Source organism: Mastigoproctus giganteus, chromosome 6 (genome assembly GCF_048544385.1).
Source record: "Mastigoproctus giganteus isolate SK-2022 chromosome 6, ASM4854438v1, whole genome shotgun sequence".
In the NCBI taxonomy this organism is placed as follows: domain Eukaryota; kingdom Metazoa; phylum Arthropoda; class Arachnida; order Uropygi; family Thelyphonidae; genus Mastigoproctus; species Mastigoproctus giganteus.
The window spans coordinates 15,691,801-15,711,564 of record NC_143580.1 but is presented as its reverse complement, the minus strand read 5'-3'; the positions used below and the strand labels follow the sequence as shown (position 1 = coordinate 15,711,564).

Sequence of the window (19,764 nt, the reverse complement as noted above, 5' to 3'; positions counted from 1 at the left end):
TGCTACAATAACAGGATCTAGAAAAGTTAGGCAGATGGGTTGAGAAATGGTAATTGAAGCTTAATATTGACAAATGCAAAGTACTGCATATGGGTAGCAGTAACCAGTGTAACCTACTAACTGTGTGGTATTGCACTCAGGGTAGTTGAAACTGAAAAGACGGAGGGGGGTAATTGTGCAGTCGGATATGAAGTTGTCTGAGCAGTGCAAACAGGCTGCCAGGTCGGCCGATGGGGTTTTGTCAATGATATACAGGAATTTTGCTACCAGGGATAAATAGGTGATTATCCTATTGTATAAGGCAATGGTCGGGCCACATCTTGAGAACTGCATACAGGTCTGGAGACTTCATTTTTGGAAGGATATAGAGCTACTGGAATGAGCAGAAGGGCAACGAGATTGGTGAGTGGAATGTCAAAAGGGGGGGGGGTTTCTCTTACCAAGAAATGCTTCAGTTCTGCAAACTGCAGAGCCTGGAGACTAGGCAATTGTGAGTGTATTGAGCATGCTCAATGCTGATAGGATTCTTCCTCTTGCTCAGACTACACACATGAGGGGGCAAAAATTCAAACTGAGGAAGGACAGTTGCATTGCAGAACAGCTGTACAGAATTTTGCCTTTAGCCAGCAGGTAGTTGTTGCTAGAACAAGCTTCCATCTGTTGTTGTGGAGGTTGATAGCTTAAATAAATTCAAGGCAGAACTAGACAAACTATTGGAGGGAATTCTTCAAATAGGCCTCTGGGATTGGGAATGATCTGATTCATAATAACCCTAATAATACATCAACCGTATAATTGAAACTTTATTAAAATAGGAATAACATAGTATAAGACCGGATCAAATTAAAATGATAAAATAAAATATACCAATTGTACAATAAAAGCAATAAGATAAAATATAAACAATAGCAATTACACTAAACCCCGGGGGCTCACATCTGGTGAGTATGGGCTTGGCACACCCAGGGTCCTGAGCTGGATATCATCATTCTTCTCTTTCTTGGTGATTCCCTTCTACTTTTGACTCTCTTTCTCTCTCTCTCTCTCTCTCTCTCTCTCTCTCTCTCTCTCTCTCTCTCTCTCTCTCTCTCTCTCTCAGGGTAACTTGGGAAATTTTTTTCTGCCCTGGTGCAGCAGAAGCCTCAGGCTTCCTTGCATCATATGGCTATTAATAATAATAATAATAATAATAATAATATGGAACAAAAGCGATAAAAACAACCGTAGCTTTTAGAGGTGACTGCCTCCTTTATTAATGGTAAGGATTAACTTGTCATGGTACATCCTTAAATAACTACGGGATCACGGCTCGCAGCATGTGTTATCATGGAGGATATTGCTCATGCTCCTACAGTAACACATGCTGCGAGCCGTGATCCTGCAGTTATTTAAGGATGTTATTTTGTTTTTTTTTAAGGAGCATTGGCAACTAAGACCATATTGCTCCGGGGATATGCGGTGGTCATTCCCTGACCTTTCTGCATCCTCCGTATTTGGTGGGCACGGGCTCGAACCCCAGTCTAATCAAGAAGCGTGTGCTACGCATTGCTGCTCCTGCCCAACTGGCTACAGAGGCGCCATTTAAGGATGTACCATGACAAGTTAAGTCTTACTGTTGACAAAGGAGGCAGTCACCTCTGAAAGTTATGGTTGTTTTTATCACTTTTATTCTGCTTTATCACTTTTATTTCATATAGTGTAATTGCTATTATTTATATTTTATCTTATTGCTTTTATTGTACAATCAGGGTATTTTATTTTATTTTATCATTTTAAATTGATCCGATCTTATACTATATTATTCTTATTTTAATAAAGTTTCAGTTATATGGTTGGTGTATTATTGCAGTTATTATGAATCAATATTGGAGGGAATGAATAGGCGAAGTAGGAGGTGTTTTTTTTTTTTTGGTTGATGCTTATAAGCTTGCTTTCTTGCATCATTTGCCACTACTAATGCTAATATTCATGGCTGTTGTGTCCAAGGGTCCTCTAACAAGATTGGATACAACAGTTGGCTATTATTGTTTCTTGCTTTGTTTGTCCTATATCTATTTTTCTTTTTAGTTGGTTCATCGTATCATATTTGTGATATTTCACATTTTTCTGGCCTCAGTGTGGTCAGGTGACACTGGTTTAAATTTATTGGCTTATAACTTCAGCTATATTTGCCTTATATTTAATATTTTCAAAATATTAAATACATATTCCTTATGCTCTCCTTCCTTTTGTACTTCTCATTTATTTATTCATTTCTTCACCCTTTTTTGCATGTGTGTTTAAAGTCATATCAAGTACATTTCAAATGTGTTCATGTATGACAAACTGTCATACACGGGCAAAGTATTGCCCATGTGTGAAAGTTTGACAGTTTTTCAGTACAAAGTTTTCATCTTTATAAATTTTCAACACTCTAAATAAACACTCCACAGAATGCTGCTTATCGCAGTCTACTCAAAATCCATACATGCTTGTCAAACTCACTCTTGAAAGAGCTAGCATTTAAAAAAAAATTAGGAGATTAGAAATAAGGATTCTGTAAAGGAAAAAAGTGGCTCAAGACAATCAAATGAAATATTAATTTACAGATATTAACAGTTAACAAAATCTCAAGAAATTAGAAATAAAGGTTTTGTAGGGAAGAAAGTGGGCATGACAACTCAATGAAATATGACATTTGCACTATAATAAAATGAAAAACTCTAATCAATTAAAAAATCAGTAGCTTATGTGGAGAGTAGTGCAAACTGGCTACATAAAGGGATGCATCGAGGTCTCACTGATGTACTAAGTTGGCAGCAAGGGGAGAGAGATAGAACATTAACAGTACCTCGGCTGCTTAGAGTGAAACCAAGGTCACCAAAAGTGACCTTGGTTTCACTGCCCCTACTGAACTGGAGGTGGAGGATGCATAGGAGTCCACCAGTGATGCCTGCTAGTATCCACAGACACTCCAGAAGTCAAAGCTAGAAGTGTTAGTATTTGCTCAGGTATATAGGATCACAGATTTCACAATAGCAGTCAGGAGGAAAATAACACTCAAGTTTCCCTTCTTGTGTGGCTTTAGATAATAACAGGCATCACTGAGGTACCTAACATCTTCACACATATGAAATGTTACATCTTCAGCTCAGTAGAACAATGACATCAAGATCATTTACCAGTAGGCAAGCTGTTTGACAGTCCATGTATGACAGCACATAATATCAACTTTATCAACAATAACAATGTAAAACAGCTTTTAACTTACAGGTGAGAAGCAACCCAAATATCATTCACCACCAACACCTGGGTTGCTTGTCACCGTGCAACCAGTCCACTGTGGTCTCTGCCTACAGTGGACTGGTTTCACGGTGCTATGCTAGAACATCAACATGCATGCTTGCTTCACCTTCAATTCATTCTTCATCCACTATGTGCAATAGTAGGCTTTATTTTGCATTTAGAGAGCAATTTCTGTCTGATGTGACCATTTAACATCCTGGTGTCCAACTTTTTGCATTCTACACCAGTCTGATGTGTATGTGCATCCACAACTCAGTTAGGCATGATTTTAATTTCAAGTTGGTTGGCAATCAGCATAAGTGTTGAATTTAGTGATGGTTTCTGACCTTTATTAATGCTTTTTTTTTTTCTTTCTTTCAGAAAACCTCTACTATCATCTTTACTCAGCATGTTTATTTATTTTATACTAAGAAGATTTAAGGAATATAGAGTGCCAATTTGAAAATGAACAGTAAAACACAAATAAAGTTTATAACACGCTGTTTAATACCCTCGTTCTGCTAATAGCTATAGGGCAACAATTAAAAGAGAATTTAATACATAGTAATACAACTGAATTTATTAAATATTAATTAACTCAAATTTGAAACCCACTGAATCTGAATGAAAGTAAATTATCCAAATATTAAGCATTTAGCTCAACTTTTTTGGTCTTTAACGGAAAGCATTAAAGACATTAGTAAGCCTTCAGCCTTAAATTCTAACCTTTTAATAAACTACCATGCGAGGCACAAAGATAAGTAATGACATGTCGTGTGGGTATCACAGAAAAAATTGTCTCGCAGGCAAGACCATTAAGGACCTGTTAAATTCTGAAATAGGACATGTAGTATTCAATGCCTCCAACCCACAAATGATTAATAAGAATCCCAAAGGTGTTAACTGAAGCAAAATCTTGTCTTATATAGAAGATTATATAAACTGTCTTTACCAGCAGAACAAGTTAGAATTTAGAAAATGCAAAAGTAAGTTATGACATGTTTGTACATGCACATTAAACATATCACCACAGATAACATTCCAGTTTTCTGCCATATGCAAAATGCAATATACGTCATTGCCTTTAAGGAATGTGGAATACAATATGTTGGACAAACAAGCATGTAATTGCATATGAAATTAAACTTACACAGAAAAACCCATCAAAAGTAGAACAGCAAAAGTTTCAAATAAATACACAAATGAGATCGAACTAAAGCATTTTAAAAAACACAACTACAGCAATATATCTACAGCTATACTAACTACAGAAAAAAACACTGTGAAAAGGAAAATCATGGCAGACCTCTTCATATTACACTATAAATCACTTTACCCTTATGGGCTATATAATAGGTTTAACAATAGGAACTTCAACTATAGTGGCACAAATGCACTTATATGGTATTTCAGCTTACTACATATATATACGGCAACACACTAAAAAACAATAAAAAACTGTACTAAACTTAGACAAGAATACAGTGATTACAGCAGAGCCAGTCCACAAAGCCTTAAAGACTGCTCACCGAACGGGATAATGATCCTATTAACATGAATAGGTTGAATGGGTTGAGCATGCTGAATTCTGATGGGATCCTTCCACTTGTTCAGATTACAAACCTAAGGGGGCATAAATTCAAATTAAGAAAAGACAGATGTAGAATAGACGTGCTGCGGAAATTTGCCTTTAGCCAGCGGGTGGTTAATTGCTGGAACAAACTTCCATCTGTCGTGGAAGTTGATAGGTTAAATAAATTCAAGGAGGAACTGGTCAGGCATTTGGAGGGAATGGCGTGATTTTTTTTTTTTTTTTGGCTGATGCTGCATAAGCTCATACACTTGCTTTCTTGTATCACATGCCACTACTACTACTACATAATTTTGATATCATATATGTACTTGGATTTCAGGAAAGCTTTTGACACTGTTCGGCCTGGAAGACTACTGTACAAATTGGAACAGAATGGTATTAAGGGTAAGTTGCTACAATGGATAAAAGCATGGTTGAGTGGGAGAAGACAGAGGGTGGTAATCAATGGGCATGCTGCTCTTCATGGACTAATGTTATTAGTGGAGTCCCAGAGGGTTCGGTGTTGGGTCCACTGTTGTTTTGAATATTATCAATGATATTGATGAAGGTATATCAGGCTTAGTGTCGAAGTTTGCAGATGATACAAAGGTTGGCAGGGTTGTTAATGACAGTAATGGCAGTGTGCTACTGCAACAGGATCTAAAAAATTTGAGAAGATGCGCTGAGAAGTGGCAACTGAAGTTTAACATTGACAAATGCAAAGTACTGCATATGGGTAGAAGTAACCCCAGAGGAACGTACCAACTGTGTGGTACTACACTTAGGGTGGTAGAAAATGAAAAAGACCTGGGAGTAATTGTGCAGTCAGATATGAAGTTTTCTGAACAATGCAGACAGGCTGCAAGAACAGGTCATGGGGGTTTTGTCAATGATATACAGGAATTTTGCTAGCAGGGAGAAAAAGGTGATTCTCCCTCTGTATAAGGCAATAGTCAGACCACGCCTTGAGTACTGCGTATAGGTCTGGAGGCCTCATTTTAGGAAGGATGTAGATTTACTTGAGCGTGTACAGAGAAGGGCAACAAGATTGGTGAGGGGAATTAAGGGATCCTCTTACCAAGAGAGGCTAAAGCCGCTGCAAATTGCAGTGGCTGGAGACTAGGCACCTGCGAGGTGATCTGATTGAGGTGTATAAGGCCTTGAATGGGTTGAGCACGCTGAATTCTGATGGGATTTTTCCACTTGTTCAGATTACATAAATTCAAATTGAGGAAAGACAGCTGTAAAATAGATGTGCAGAAATTTGCCTTTAGCCAGCGGGTGGTTAATTGCTGGAACAAACTTCCATCTGTTGTTGTGGAAGTTGATAGGTTAAACAAATTTAAGGAGGAACTGGACCAACTTTAGAGGGAATGGTTGTGTGAATTTTTTTTTGCTACATAAGCTCATACGCTTGCTTTCTTGCATCACATGCCACGATTACTATTACTATTACATTAAATTTATTCATAACACACTATTTGCACTAAAACACAGCAAACTAAAAGCCCTTAAAAAGATCTGCCTACACATGCATCTAAAGCACACTATAGAAGATGTAATTAAATTTAAAATAGGATACACAAGCCCTGAAAATAAAGAAAAAGAACATTGTACAATAAAATATCGGAACTGCCATGTCAATCTAAAGGATATTGATAAAACCACAAAATATTTGCCTGTTGACCAAATTAATACAGAAATTGGACATAGGTATGTACAGCCCATTGGATTGGCTATATGCAATTACAAAAGCACAGTAGCAGACCCTAGACTGAATTCCCTTGTTTTTGCAAAGGAGCCATATATAAAGCATTTATAGATCCACATCACAAGCACGTAATTACAGGTGACCTTAATATAGCTGAGGATGATACATTGAGAAAAATTATGAAAAAAGGAATGAAATTCAGACTTAACACCCACACTAATCTAAATAATATACAAAGTTCCTTTAGAATGGATCTACTAGGACATTTTGTATGCAAAATGGCCTACAAATATAATACAATACACCTGCAGAAGCATTTAAAAGGTGGATTAACCACTTCAAATTTTACTATGGCAAATTTCAGAAACATTATACAGTATCAATATACAGTACAAACGATACAATATGAAATGTTTAAATATAAAAATAAAGAGTTGCAAAATAGATTTGTTATCTCCAGCACAGACAAAACAGCAACTTCAGTATAATTTGCAAAAAATTTTACTTAGACATACTAAAAAAGGAATTGAACAACACAAAACAAATAAAATTGCCAATTCCACCTCTAGTACCACAAAAAAGAAAAACAAACAAAAAAAAAAAAACCCTCTTACAAAAAACTAATGACACTACAAAGAAAAGTCAAATTAAAAATCAATAATTCAAGATTTCTGTTCATTTACTGGATTCTGAAATTCCACAAAGTCCCAGTAGGGAGTAGATATATTACCTCATGTAGAAATAGCTATGTTAAAAACCCCAGTATAAAACTGGAGGCAGAACTAAATTTAATTATCACCAATACTAAATTTATTTCTGACAACAGAAAATTTATTGAATATATTAAACGCAATAACACCAACAAAGTATATACCTATAATTTAAAAAATTGTATTTACCAGTATTTCATACAATAATTAAAAAAAAAGTACTAATATACTATTAACTTCTTCGTAATAGTATATTAGTATTTCATACAATAATTTAAAAAAAGCACTAATATACTATTGTGAAGAAGTTAATTTCATGAAGAATACTATTATAAAGAAGTTAATTTCACGAAGAATACTATTATAAAGAAGTTAATTTCACGAAGAATACTATTATAAAGAAGTTAATTTCATGAAGAATACTATTATGAAGAGTACAAATATACTATTATGGAAATTTCAGATTGCAGTAAATGATACTGGCTAGATCTGATTTCTTTGTGTGCTTAACAATTACATAATAATGGGTGATAGCATCTATGTGCAATGTAAAATTGACATAAACAAAACAATGGGTGCAAGTTGCTGTGCTCCATGCCAACCTCTACTTGCACTACTATGAGTATAAAATGAAAGACAGCATTAAATTCTTCAGATACAATGACAATGTTTTGGTTACCAATTGTGATAATTATAATATAGCATTGGTAACATATTCCACAGACTTAACTATCTAATGCACCAATCCAAGTAGCCATCTCCAGGCCACATACCTTGATGGTGAAATCATAATTAAAGAAAATAAAATTTACGCCCTACACTATGATAAATGAGGCCACTTATTTCAAGCTATCAAATTTCAAGCTATTAAATTTACTAACTGGGAAACAAATTTAACCAAACAGATACATGGCAATGTAATCAGAACTCAAACCAACAGAATAATACACATTTGTAATACCCCAGAAAATATGCTATGTGCATTATTTAAAGTTAAAAGCCAATTTAGTTACATATAATATGCTTGTTAAATCCATCAAATTCCATATGAATGTGGCTTTTCAGGCCAATATAGTTGAGCATTGCCTTGAAAGTAATACAAATTGGGTCACAGAATGCCTTTAACCCCATTAGACCCCAGAGTTTATTGCACTCAGACAAGGCTCAATGACTGACCGCACTGTAACTCAGATGTCCAAATTTTAAGCTCTATAGCAACTAATCTTACAATTCATTTTAGAAATCAATAATATTCTGGCTGACCCTGTCTGGATTATTCTGCTCCCCACCTTTTTACCTTTCATCATTTTTAAAAAAATCTACAAATTATCTCTCAATAGTTCAAGCATTTTTATTTTCCAGCATATTATTTGACATAAACAAAAATTATATCACAAATATACACATATTTGTGATATAATTTCTGCTTCACCCCACTATTTCTTTCAGTCTAGTTAATTATTAATGTTCCAAAATAGTCAAAAATTGATTTCAATGCGCCATAGGGCTAGTAAAAATCACCACTGTGGGAGAATGTAAATAGTTATCCCACTGGGCATAAATTGACTGTTATACTGTAGTATTGGGGGGAGGATGAATAGGACCAGTGCAGGGGGGGGTTTCTGGACCCCTATGTGATGCTAAATGAAGATAGGGAGGTGCTCCTAATATTTTTCACTATCAGTGCACTTAAGTTCTGAACTAGCTTAATATATCTGTCTAGTGGTAAAATAGGTCAATAATCTTGTATATCCTGAATATTTTAAAAGGGAGAATCACCCCACCAATAAAATATCGCAATTTGGATTAGCGTTATGTTACATTAGAGACTTCAGTTATGCTAATTAGCTTAAAATCTCTAACGCTGCAAAAACCTTTCTTGATTCTACAACTGGTTTTTCTCTGGTATAAATGGAGTTAGCAAAGAGACAATTATTTCAAACAAAACATTTAATATAACAAATTAATGAACAAACATACATCACACCTTCCATCCAAGAAGATTAAAAAGATTAAAGACATGAGCATTCTAATATAATATGCTACTTTTACAAGGGTAAGTCAACATAATAATTGGTCATTGTTTGTTTGTTATTTGGTTTTTAGGAGCATTAGCAACTAAGGCCATATTTCTCTGAGGATATGCGGTGGTCATTCCCTGACCTTTCCACTTCCTCCGTATTTGGTGGGCACGGGCTCGAACCCCGGTCTAATCAAGAAGCGTGTGCTACGCACTGCTGCTCCTGCCCACCTGTGTATGCGGGGGGGGGGGGGGGGGGAAGACATTGTTGAGGCCACATTATGTCAAGGATCGGGGTATATTCTTACCATGTGTACACCATATCAAAAAATTTCATTACTTCATACAGCATGTTCCCCCACTTTTTCTTACTATTGAATACACCATGAATTGTCAAACTAGTAGAGTAAGCTTATCTGCGAAAAGATCAAAACCTCCCAAACACTTCCTAGTTCATTTCACAAATATACGTGGTCTCAATTCTATTATCAATGATGTCCATTTCCACTTGCAGTCTGCCAAACCCCATGTATTTTTTCTGACAGAATCTCAATTATCGGTTAATTCAACTACTGCTCATCTCAGATGCCCAAATTATTAGCTGTATGATTCCTTTCGCCTCAAAGGTGGTGCTTGAACATAAGTCCATTCCGATATTCCCTGTCAGAGACTTGGTAATTTGGAATCTCCTCTTTTCGATCCTCTCTGGCTTAAAATCTCTCTACCTCATTGTGTCAAATTCATCTGTTGTCTCTACTGTTCTCCCAACTCCACTAATCACATGGAGTTCTTTGACTTCCTCTCTGCAACTTGACTTTCTCCAGTCCAACTTTCCTAACAGTGAGGTAATTCTCCTTGGTGATTTTAATGTTCACAACTCCAGCTGGCTTTCGTTTTCTAATCACACCGACCCAGCTGGTCGACACGCTGAGGCTTTTGCAATTTCTAATGATCTTGCACAGATTGTTCATTTACCTACAAGAATACCGGACAATCCTAATCATACAGCCAATACGCTTGATCTTTTTCTCACAAATAACCCTTCTAAATACACGGTTGAAGTGAGTGGTCCTTTAGGTACCTCAGATCACAACTTGGTGATTGTCTCTTCTCCAATGGAGCCTTTATCTCATGGCTATTCCCAACCTCATATTGTTTCACATTATAAGAATGCAAAATGGGGTGACCTGTGAGATTTCTTTTCCTTGGTCGGAAAAGTTTCAAAACTTCTGATGTCAACGTTTGCTCAGATCGTGTCAGTGAAATTATTCTTATAGGAATGGAATCCTTTATTTCACACTCCACTGTAAAATCTCGTCCTTTATCTAAACCTTGGTTTTCCAATAAATATGCTAAGGCTGTTCAAGAGAAGAATATTGCATATCGTAATTGGCTTGTTTCCAATTCTTCGGTTTCATTTTCTGTCTACACCAAAGCTCACAACAATTGTAAAGCAGTCATCAATCAGTCCAAGCTAGATTTTGAACAGGCTAAGAGTAGAAAATTTGCTTCTTGCCCTAATGGTAGCTGTGCATTCTGGTCTCTTGCCAAAGCTATTGGCTGCAAATTTTGCCCATCTCTGCTCCTACCTCCGTCAAAACTAGATAGTTCTGTTGTCACTTCAGCCAAGGATAAAGCTGACCTGCTAGCATCCCATTTCTCTTCCATCTCATGTATTAATGATCTTGGTAAAACACCTCACACCATTCCCATCACACTACATTCAATGCCTCCTCTATTCTTCCATCAAAAGGATGTGAGAAGAATTTTGACGAATCTCGATGGTATTTCTCTACATGTTCTCAAAGCCTGTGCTCCTGAACTTACTCCTGTTCTTTGCCGCCTTTTTTAACTTTCTTTTTCTAAAGGTGTTTTTCCTTCTTCTTGGAAATTTGCTCATATCCAGCCAGTTCCTAAAAAGGGTGACAAGTCCCTCCCATCCAATTATCGTCTCATTGCAATTACTTCTACTCTTTCTAAAGTAATGGAGAAATTAATTAACCGCCAACTCTTAAACTACCTAGAAATCTTCCATCTGATCAACGATCGCCAGTATGGATTCTGTCAGTGTTAATCCACTGGTGATATTCTGGCCTATGTTATCCATTTATGGACAAATTCAATGGAAAAGTTTGGTGAAACACAAGTAGTTGTTGACATCTCAAAGGCTTTTGATCGTGTTTGGCATAAAGGTCTTCTAAACAAGTTTCCATCTTATGGTTTGCCAACTGTTTTTAGTAATTGGTTATCCAGTTTTCTCTCTGATCGCTCACTGAAGGTTATGTTCGATGACTCTGTCTTCTAACTTCTCCACTAATGCCGGTGTCCCCCCAGGTTCAGTTCTTTCCTCCACTTTTTTCCTCTTGTATATTAATGACCTTCCTTTGACTGGAAATTCTATCCATAGTTTTGCCGATGATAGCACATTGCATTCCACTTTCCATTTTGAAAAACCTTGCCCTGCTCAATCAGCTTCAACTTCTCGAATATCTGCTACCAATTCGTTAAATGCAGATCTCCAGGTAATTCTCCAGTGGGGCAAAGACAACTTAGTTGATTTCAATATCCTTCTAAAACTCAGTCTTGTCTTATATCTTGCAAAAAGTATTCTTCTGCTCCTATGCTTATCTTTGGTGACACTCCAATTTCTAGGCAAAAAGGATATATCTCTTTTGGGGATTACCCTGGCTTCTAATCTCTCTTGGCACAAGCACATTACAAATATTGCTTCCTCTGCATCTAAAAAACTTGGTTTTCTCTTTCGCTCTCGGCGTTACTTTTCTTCCAAACAGCTGTTCACTCTGTACAAATCGCAAATCCGCCCTACATGGAATATTTTTCCCACATCTGGGGCAGTGCTTCCAAAACCTCTCTCAGGCTTCTAAATTCCATTCAGAAGACGGCAGTTAGGTTAATTAATGACTCCTGCCTAACAGAGTCGCTCCACTCTGTCTCATAGACGTACTGTTTCTGCTGCATGCCTTTTCTACAGATACTTCCATGGGCACTGTCCTTCTGAATTGGCTTCTATAATTCCCGGTCTCTCTTTCAAAACAGTCCGAACACGTGCCGCCACCAGCCAACGTCCATTTACTGTCCAACTTCAAACTCACAGAACCAACTTTTCATCTTCCTTGTTTATTCATTCAACTGCCGTTTTCTGGAACAACCTTCCTTCATACGTATTTCCTGAAAATTACAGTCTATAGAAGTTCAAGTCTAATGTCAACAAATATCTTCTTTCTTCTTCTCAACCTCCAACCCAAGCACGGTACTAAGTACTATAGGTTCTAAGACCTCTCCATGTTTGGGGTTTTCATAAAAAAAAAAAAAAAAAAAAGTTTTAATATTACATTATAAGTTTTTTATTCCTCTCTGTATCTACCTTTAATCCTAATCTTATCAAAACTGACTTTATCAAGATGATCTGTTAATATCTAAATTTGCCATTCATCCAATTTTAAAACCTAGTGAAAACCTAGAATTAGATAAAATAATTATGACTGCTGTCAGGCCAGTAAATTGGTCAGATGGTGTCCCTTGCAATCCATAAATTCAGCCACAGACTGATATACTGTCTCTTCTCCTACTAACCACCATTTACAATGTTATTCAGAGATTTCAGGTAAATACTGTATTTTATACTGATGCATAGCTGTTGGTTCCAATCTCAGTTTGTTGTAAGTACCAAACATACAATAAATTTGGATATACTAAAGTTGAAAATATGTAATTAAAATGCAGTTAATAATAGTAAAACTGTTATATTGACTACAGAAACGGGTATGCATGAGATTCATTTCGTATGGCTATCTGACCATTCAGAGCTCCTGACAAAGTAACGGAGAGATGGCCAAGGACGAATGTAATTTTTTCAATTTTCTCCCTAACTCATATTCCTTTTCAAATTGCTATTTTAGTTTGTATTTTATTGCTTTCAACATGGTTCTTTAACTATAAAATCATACAAATTTAATATTTAACTAGTAAAATTAGTATTTAACAATAATAATAAAAAGGGGCAAACTGGCTACTGCTAGCACACCAAATTGTTAGTCACCATTAGGCCTCAATGCCTGAAATGCCTTACATCTAAACTATAATACACTGCAAACATGAATCAAAAAATAAATAGGATTATTCCCTAAGAAAAACAATGCACATGAAACAAAAAAAATAATAAAGTTTATATATATATAATAAGACCCCGTATCCGCGGGGGATACGTTCCAAGACCTTCCATGGATGGCTGAAACCGCAGATATAAGCGAACACCTGCTGACCCCACATATAATGTGATTTTCTTGTACATATATACACATAACAGTTTAATTGATAAATTAAACACACAGTAAGACATCACCAACATTAAATACGGTAATAATAAAGTACAGCAGACTCTCGATTTACCGGGAATGGATTAACTGGGATGCTTCAAGACTCCAAACTCCAAATTAAAAAAAAAAAACAACTAGAAATCATAAGGTTCAAGTAATAACTAGAATAGGTATAAACAGATATTTTGCAAGTCGTAAATAAGCGACAAGAACCGGAATTACAAGTCATCATTGGGAGATTAGTGCTTAAAAAAAAAAGACCAAATGTTTAGTTTGATTTAGTGCAATGCGTCGATTTTTGTCTTACATCGCACTGCAAAAGGACAAATTTTGTTTCATTATTTATGTCAGGGATGTTGGAATTTTTTATTTTTTTGTTTAGAAATCACAAAAATGATGGGCAAACGCAGAGTTGTGCTTTTACATTAAACAAAAACTTGAAATTATTCAAAAGTTTAAAAACAGTGCATCCATTAAATCTCTAAAGAACCATTATAATGTTGGTGACCAAACCACATGCAACATTGAAAAAAATAAAGGGAAGCATCGTATTGGACACGGGAGTAACTGATTCAGCGGATAAGGGGACACAACTGCATATATATATATATATATATATATTAATAGTTATATTAGTGATAAAAGGAAAGCAAGAAATAAAGCAAAGCAAGAAAGTTAAAAGACAATAACTAATATTTATGGGTTAATGCAGTTGCAAGCAATCATGCAATACACCCACAATGTCTATAGAATATCATTAGAAAAAGTAAATCAATCCAATAATAAGAATACCATCAAGGATTTAAGAAAACGCAAAAAAAAAAAAAAAAAAAAAAATTATTATTCTGGGTGGTTGGCCCCAGTTGAAGTCATCTAGATTGTCGGTAAAAAGCGATAATAATAATTTTTTTTTTTTTTTTTTTTTTTGCGTTTTCTTAAATCCTTGATGGTATTCTTATTATTGGATTGATTTACTTTTTCTAATGATATTCTATATATATATATATATATATATATATATTTTTGTATTGACTTTTCTAAGTGTAGGTTGTTTCCATAAGCAGTCCATGTCTGGCTATATAGCTAATGGGAGGCGAAGTTAGGAAAGTACTTAGGATAGCAATAGACACTCCTGCCCTCGTATTGCACTAATAGCTCAGAGTGTTGAAGAATTTTAGGGGAAGGACAGTGAATAGAATATGATTGTAGAAAATACAGTTGGTGCTCAGGAAATCCGGAGGTGCAAGTTCCCGTCCGTATTAGTAACGGAGGCGCCTCCGTAGCCAGGTGGGAAGGAGCAGTAGTGCGTAGCACACGCTTCTTGATTAGACCGGGGTTCGAGCCCATGCCCACCAAATACGGAGGATGCGGAAAGGTCAGAGAATGACCACCGCATATCCTGGAGCAATATGGCCTTAGTTGCTAATGCTCCTAAAAACCAAATAACAAACAACAACAACAACAAAAAAAAAAACAATTAGTAACGGCCCTGGATTGGGTAGGTATTTGCAATTTGGAAAGAGTTGTCTTTGTCTCTCTGTATATCCGAAAAGTTATGTCAACTCTAATGTTTAAAATAACCACCAGCTATTAACAATAATAGACTCACTAGCATTAAGAGCTCAATTTTAAAATTAAAATATTAACCATTAAAATTACATTCTAAATTGTATTAAACATAAAAATTAAACGTAAAAATTAACATAAATTAGAAATTAGCAGGTAACTGGTAGATATATATGTGAAATGGTATCTCTTCAGGATGCCACACCGTTTCACTATTTCAGTACATGTCCTTAAATAGTCCATATATGCCACCATTAACTTTTCAATAGTTTCCTGTCCATATAATTTAGTGTTGGCGCCAAAAGTTTAAAAATGTGGATTTATCTTATGTACAGGAAGCTGTGGCATCTATGTTAAGTTACCTATACTTTTAAGTTGGTGATGGTAGCTGCAGTTATGATTAAAATGAAAAGACCAATTATCAAGTTAACTTCCTGCTAAGACTTACCAATCCACACGTGGCAGACAGAACCAAAAAGTGCGAATGATTGTTTGAGCTTGCCGCCCTAGTCAGATTTTTATGTTTAATACAATTTAGAATGTAATTTTAATGGTTAATAATTTAATTTTAAAATTGAGCTCTTAATGCTAGTGAGTCTATTATTGTTAATAGCTGGTGGTTATTTTAAACATTAGAGTTGAAATAACTTTTCAGATATACAGAAAGACAAAGACAACTCTTTCCAAATTGCAAATACTACCCAATCCAGGGCTGTTACTAATACGGATGGTAACTTGCACTCCTGGATTTCGTGAGCACCAACTGTATTTTCTACAATCATATTCTATTCGCCTTCCTTCCTCTAAAATTCTTCAACACTCTGAGCTATTTTTGTGCAATATGAGGGAAGGAGTGTCTATTGCTATCCTAAGTACTTTCCTAACTTTGCCCCCCCCCCATTAGCTATATAGCTAGACATGGACTGCTTAAGGAAACAACCTATACTTAGTCAATACAAAAATATTTACTTACTAGCTCTATCTTTGCAGCCTGCGCAAGATAGGCAAGTATTTTAAAACAATTACAATTAGAATTAATATAAAATAATAGCTAATAAAACCCTTGAATATACATACAATATTACTTAGAAGATAATAATAATAAAAAATAGAGGCCTCTTAAACAATAAAGAAATGAATTTACAAACATACCAACAGAAGGATCACATATCACTAATGTTGCAGTAGTATCTAAAACTTCAACCAATGATCCCAATTCTTGTAAAGCACAAACAAGTACATGTTGGCTAAGAGCTGCTTCTTGTTGGCTATCTTTGCCACCACTAGATGCTTCTGTTGCTGAATCTGACATAAAAAAAATAAAAAATAAAATAAATAATAAAATCTGTAATTTAAAGTCAATTTAAAAAAAAATTCATAATTGTCAGTGGTGGTGTGGGGAGGATTCTACTTTTCTCTATATAATTTGCAATTTAGAAAAAAGCCATAGGCAAGCATTATAATTTATAAATATTCTAAGAACTGAACAACTCATATAGGGTTTAAATCTGCATTACACAGATAGATTATGGATGATTAAGAAAATCTCACATTCTTAAAAAAAATGTCATAAGACAATTTCTTCTTCACTATTCCTGCAATTTAAAACACACATCACAGCAATTCTGCATTTTTTAATTCTTGCTAGTTCATTTATTAATCTATATATAGGGTGTCTCAAAAATATTGGTACAAACATTCAGGGGAGGTAAGTAACATCTAAAGGAATGTGAATCGCATAGGGACCCATAACTGGAAACGTCATGGGAAAGCAGTAGCAGAGGCACAAGAAGCAGAAATGACAAAAGACAGTAATTAGTGGCAAACATTTATCTGACATAATATTAACAATGGAGTACGAGATGGATGCATTTCATGATGTTACAACAGATGCTCGAAGGTTCCCCCATGAGACGCGATGCATGCGTGACACCGACGCAGCATGGATTGGCGGACACGGTCAAACACACCTGGAGTTTCTTTGACAGTAGCAGCAGTGCAGACGAGTCTCGCCATGAGATCCATTTCCATCTCCACAGGTGATTCATACACGATAGATTTGAGGGCCCCCCACAGAAAGAAATCAAGGCTTGATAAATCAGGTGAGCGTGGGGGCCAGGCAACGGGTCCACCAAAGCCAATCCATCGACGCCCAAAATGCCTGTTCTAATGGTCACGAACATACCTTCCCTAATGGGCAGGCACCCCGTCATGTTGAAACCAAATGTTGCGTCTCACATTTGCTGGAGCATCGTCAAGTAACCCTGGTAGAACTTGTTCAAGAAAGATCCGATATTTAGCAGAGTTCATTCGGGATGGTAACAGGTATGGGCCGACTAAGCAGTCACCGACCATACCTGCCCACACCGTGTGGGTTGTCGTGAGCCCACACACGAGCATTGTGCTGATTGAATAAGCCTTTCCGAGTGAAATAAGCCTCATCCGTGAACAAAACATAGGCTGGAAAATTCAAGTCTTGAACACTTTCTTGGAGAAACCACTGCACAAAAGCCACATGTGCAGGATGACCTTGGGGGAGCAGTAACTGAACTCTTTGGAGATGAAAGGGGTGTAAGGAATCACCGTGCCAGACATGCTGTACACTGCAATGAGACACTCCTAAGGCAGAGGCAATGGCATGCGTACTGGTAGTAGGATTATTCTGGACAGCATTCAACACACTTTTTTCTATGGCGGGAGTTCGCGTCGAACGTGGTCTGCCCGCACTACTCCTGTTACCTCTAAATGACCCATAATCGCACAAATTTTTATGCACACGCGCAAACAAACGGTGGTCCTGTACATGTCTGTCTGGGAAGCGTTCTCCATAAATTTGTTGAGCAGCTCGTCCATTGCCCTCTGCTAATCCATACACTAAGTGCATGTCTGCCAGCTCACAGTTCGTATATCGATGCATATCTTCGTGCAGTGACTACCGCGCCGTCTACCGACTTACGGTGACGTTTCCGGTTATGGGTTCCTATGCGATTCACATTCCTTTAAATGTTACCTACCTCCCCTAAACGTTTGTACAAATATTTTTGAGACACCCTGTATATATACACACACACACACACACACACAGACACACATAGATGATGAAATTAGAAAGAATTAATAGAAAATACAAAAAGATGGAGAAGTATTTAGCACAAGGTGCCGAGCCTAATAGAAGAAAAGTAAGTAAGAGAAAAGAATGAGAAATAAAAAGAAGAAAAAAAAAATTGTAATTCATTAACAAGCCAATCAAATATAGATAAGTTGAAAAGGAAAGAAGAAATTTGCCCTGATATTGAACTACAGGTAGTTCTTGACTTTATGAGTTAATTCGTTCCTAGTGGCTGCTCGTAAAGCGAAAATTATTTCCCATAGACATAATGTTTAAAATAGGGGTTATGTTATCAAAAATGAAATTGGTTAGCTAATTAGTTTATGTTTAAACAATTATTGATTTATCCAAAGAAATGAAAACATAGCCTGTAAAATTAAGCAAATTATAATAACAGATAAATTATTTATGACTTGATCATGATCGACTAAATGCACACTCATTGATCACTCATTGGCTCAGCACTCGTTGGTTTGTTGCACAAGGAGTCGTCTTCTTCAGAAATGCTTCAAGAGGCATTTATTTCCAAGATAATCTTCTCTTTTCTTTATAAATTTCAATAGCATGCATAAGCATTTTTTTATGGAATGCACAAATTGCAACTAACACGATTTGCGCAGAGTAACAAGTTTACGAAGCTTAAAAAAAAAAAGGAATGAAGAGAAAAGTCTGAAAATTTATTTATGTTTTTTATACAATTGAAGATTTCAGTAAAGGGCAAACACATTTCATCCATAATAACGTAAAAACCCACACAATTTCAGCCATCGGTATTTTCACGAATGCAATAACATAGAGTTTACTACCCATTTATAATTGCTTGCAGTAACAGAAAAGTCCAACAAACTGCAAAGTGCAAATTGTTTTTATTGTTTTATGGTCGTGACTTCCAAAAATGTGCTTTAGAAATATATCAAAGCCGTTCAAAATTGGTTCTTATAATAGAATATATGATAACGACGAAGGTGTAGTGTGTTTAGTGATTTCAATTGGTAACTAATTAACGTGGGTTCAAATTACGATATTTTTACGATACAATGGTTAACGGATTAATATCGTAAAGTGGGGTACACTGTATTGTATACCTATGCACGTGGTTTGAAATGCGGTATTTATGAATGTTTAACATTCACATTTTGCAATTAATGTTCATATTCTCAATTTTGTTGATACTTCAAAAAAAAAAAAAAAACAAACAAAACTCATAAATCTGGGAACTCGTAAAGCAAGAACTGCCTGTACTTGGAATAAGCAACGCTCTGACAATGGATTCAAGAATAGGCAACACTTTGCCAATGGATTCTCAGCAGGTACCACCACCCCACCTGGGTGGTGGTATCTGCTGAGAATAAGTAACATTAGTCTTCTCCATTAGCAAAGCGTTGCCCATTGGAGGCAGTGCAATATCAGGGCAACTCATTGTGAAGGCATTCACAATATGAGATACACGAACATCAAAAACAATGCCATTTCA

The 19,764-nt window shown here is 36.1% G+C and overlaps 1 protein-coding gene across 1 annotated transcript in view; it reads right to left on the bottom strand.

Moving 5' to 3' along the window:
* LOC150084004 (HEAT repeat-containing protein 5B) overlaps window positions 1-19,764 on the bottom strand; it is a 406,846-nt gene that overhangs the window by 270,875 nt on the left and 116,207 nt on the right. The window contains exon 9 of the mRNA XM_090375841.1: window positions 16,334-16,486. Coding sequence (XP_090231967.1) covers window positions 16,334-16,486 — 153 coding nt within the window. The remainder of the gene's footprint in view (window positions 1-16,333; window positions 16,487-19,764) is intronic.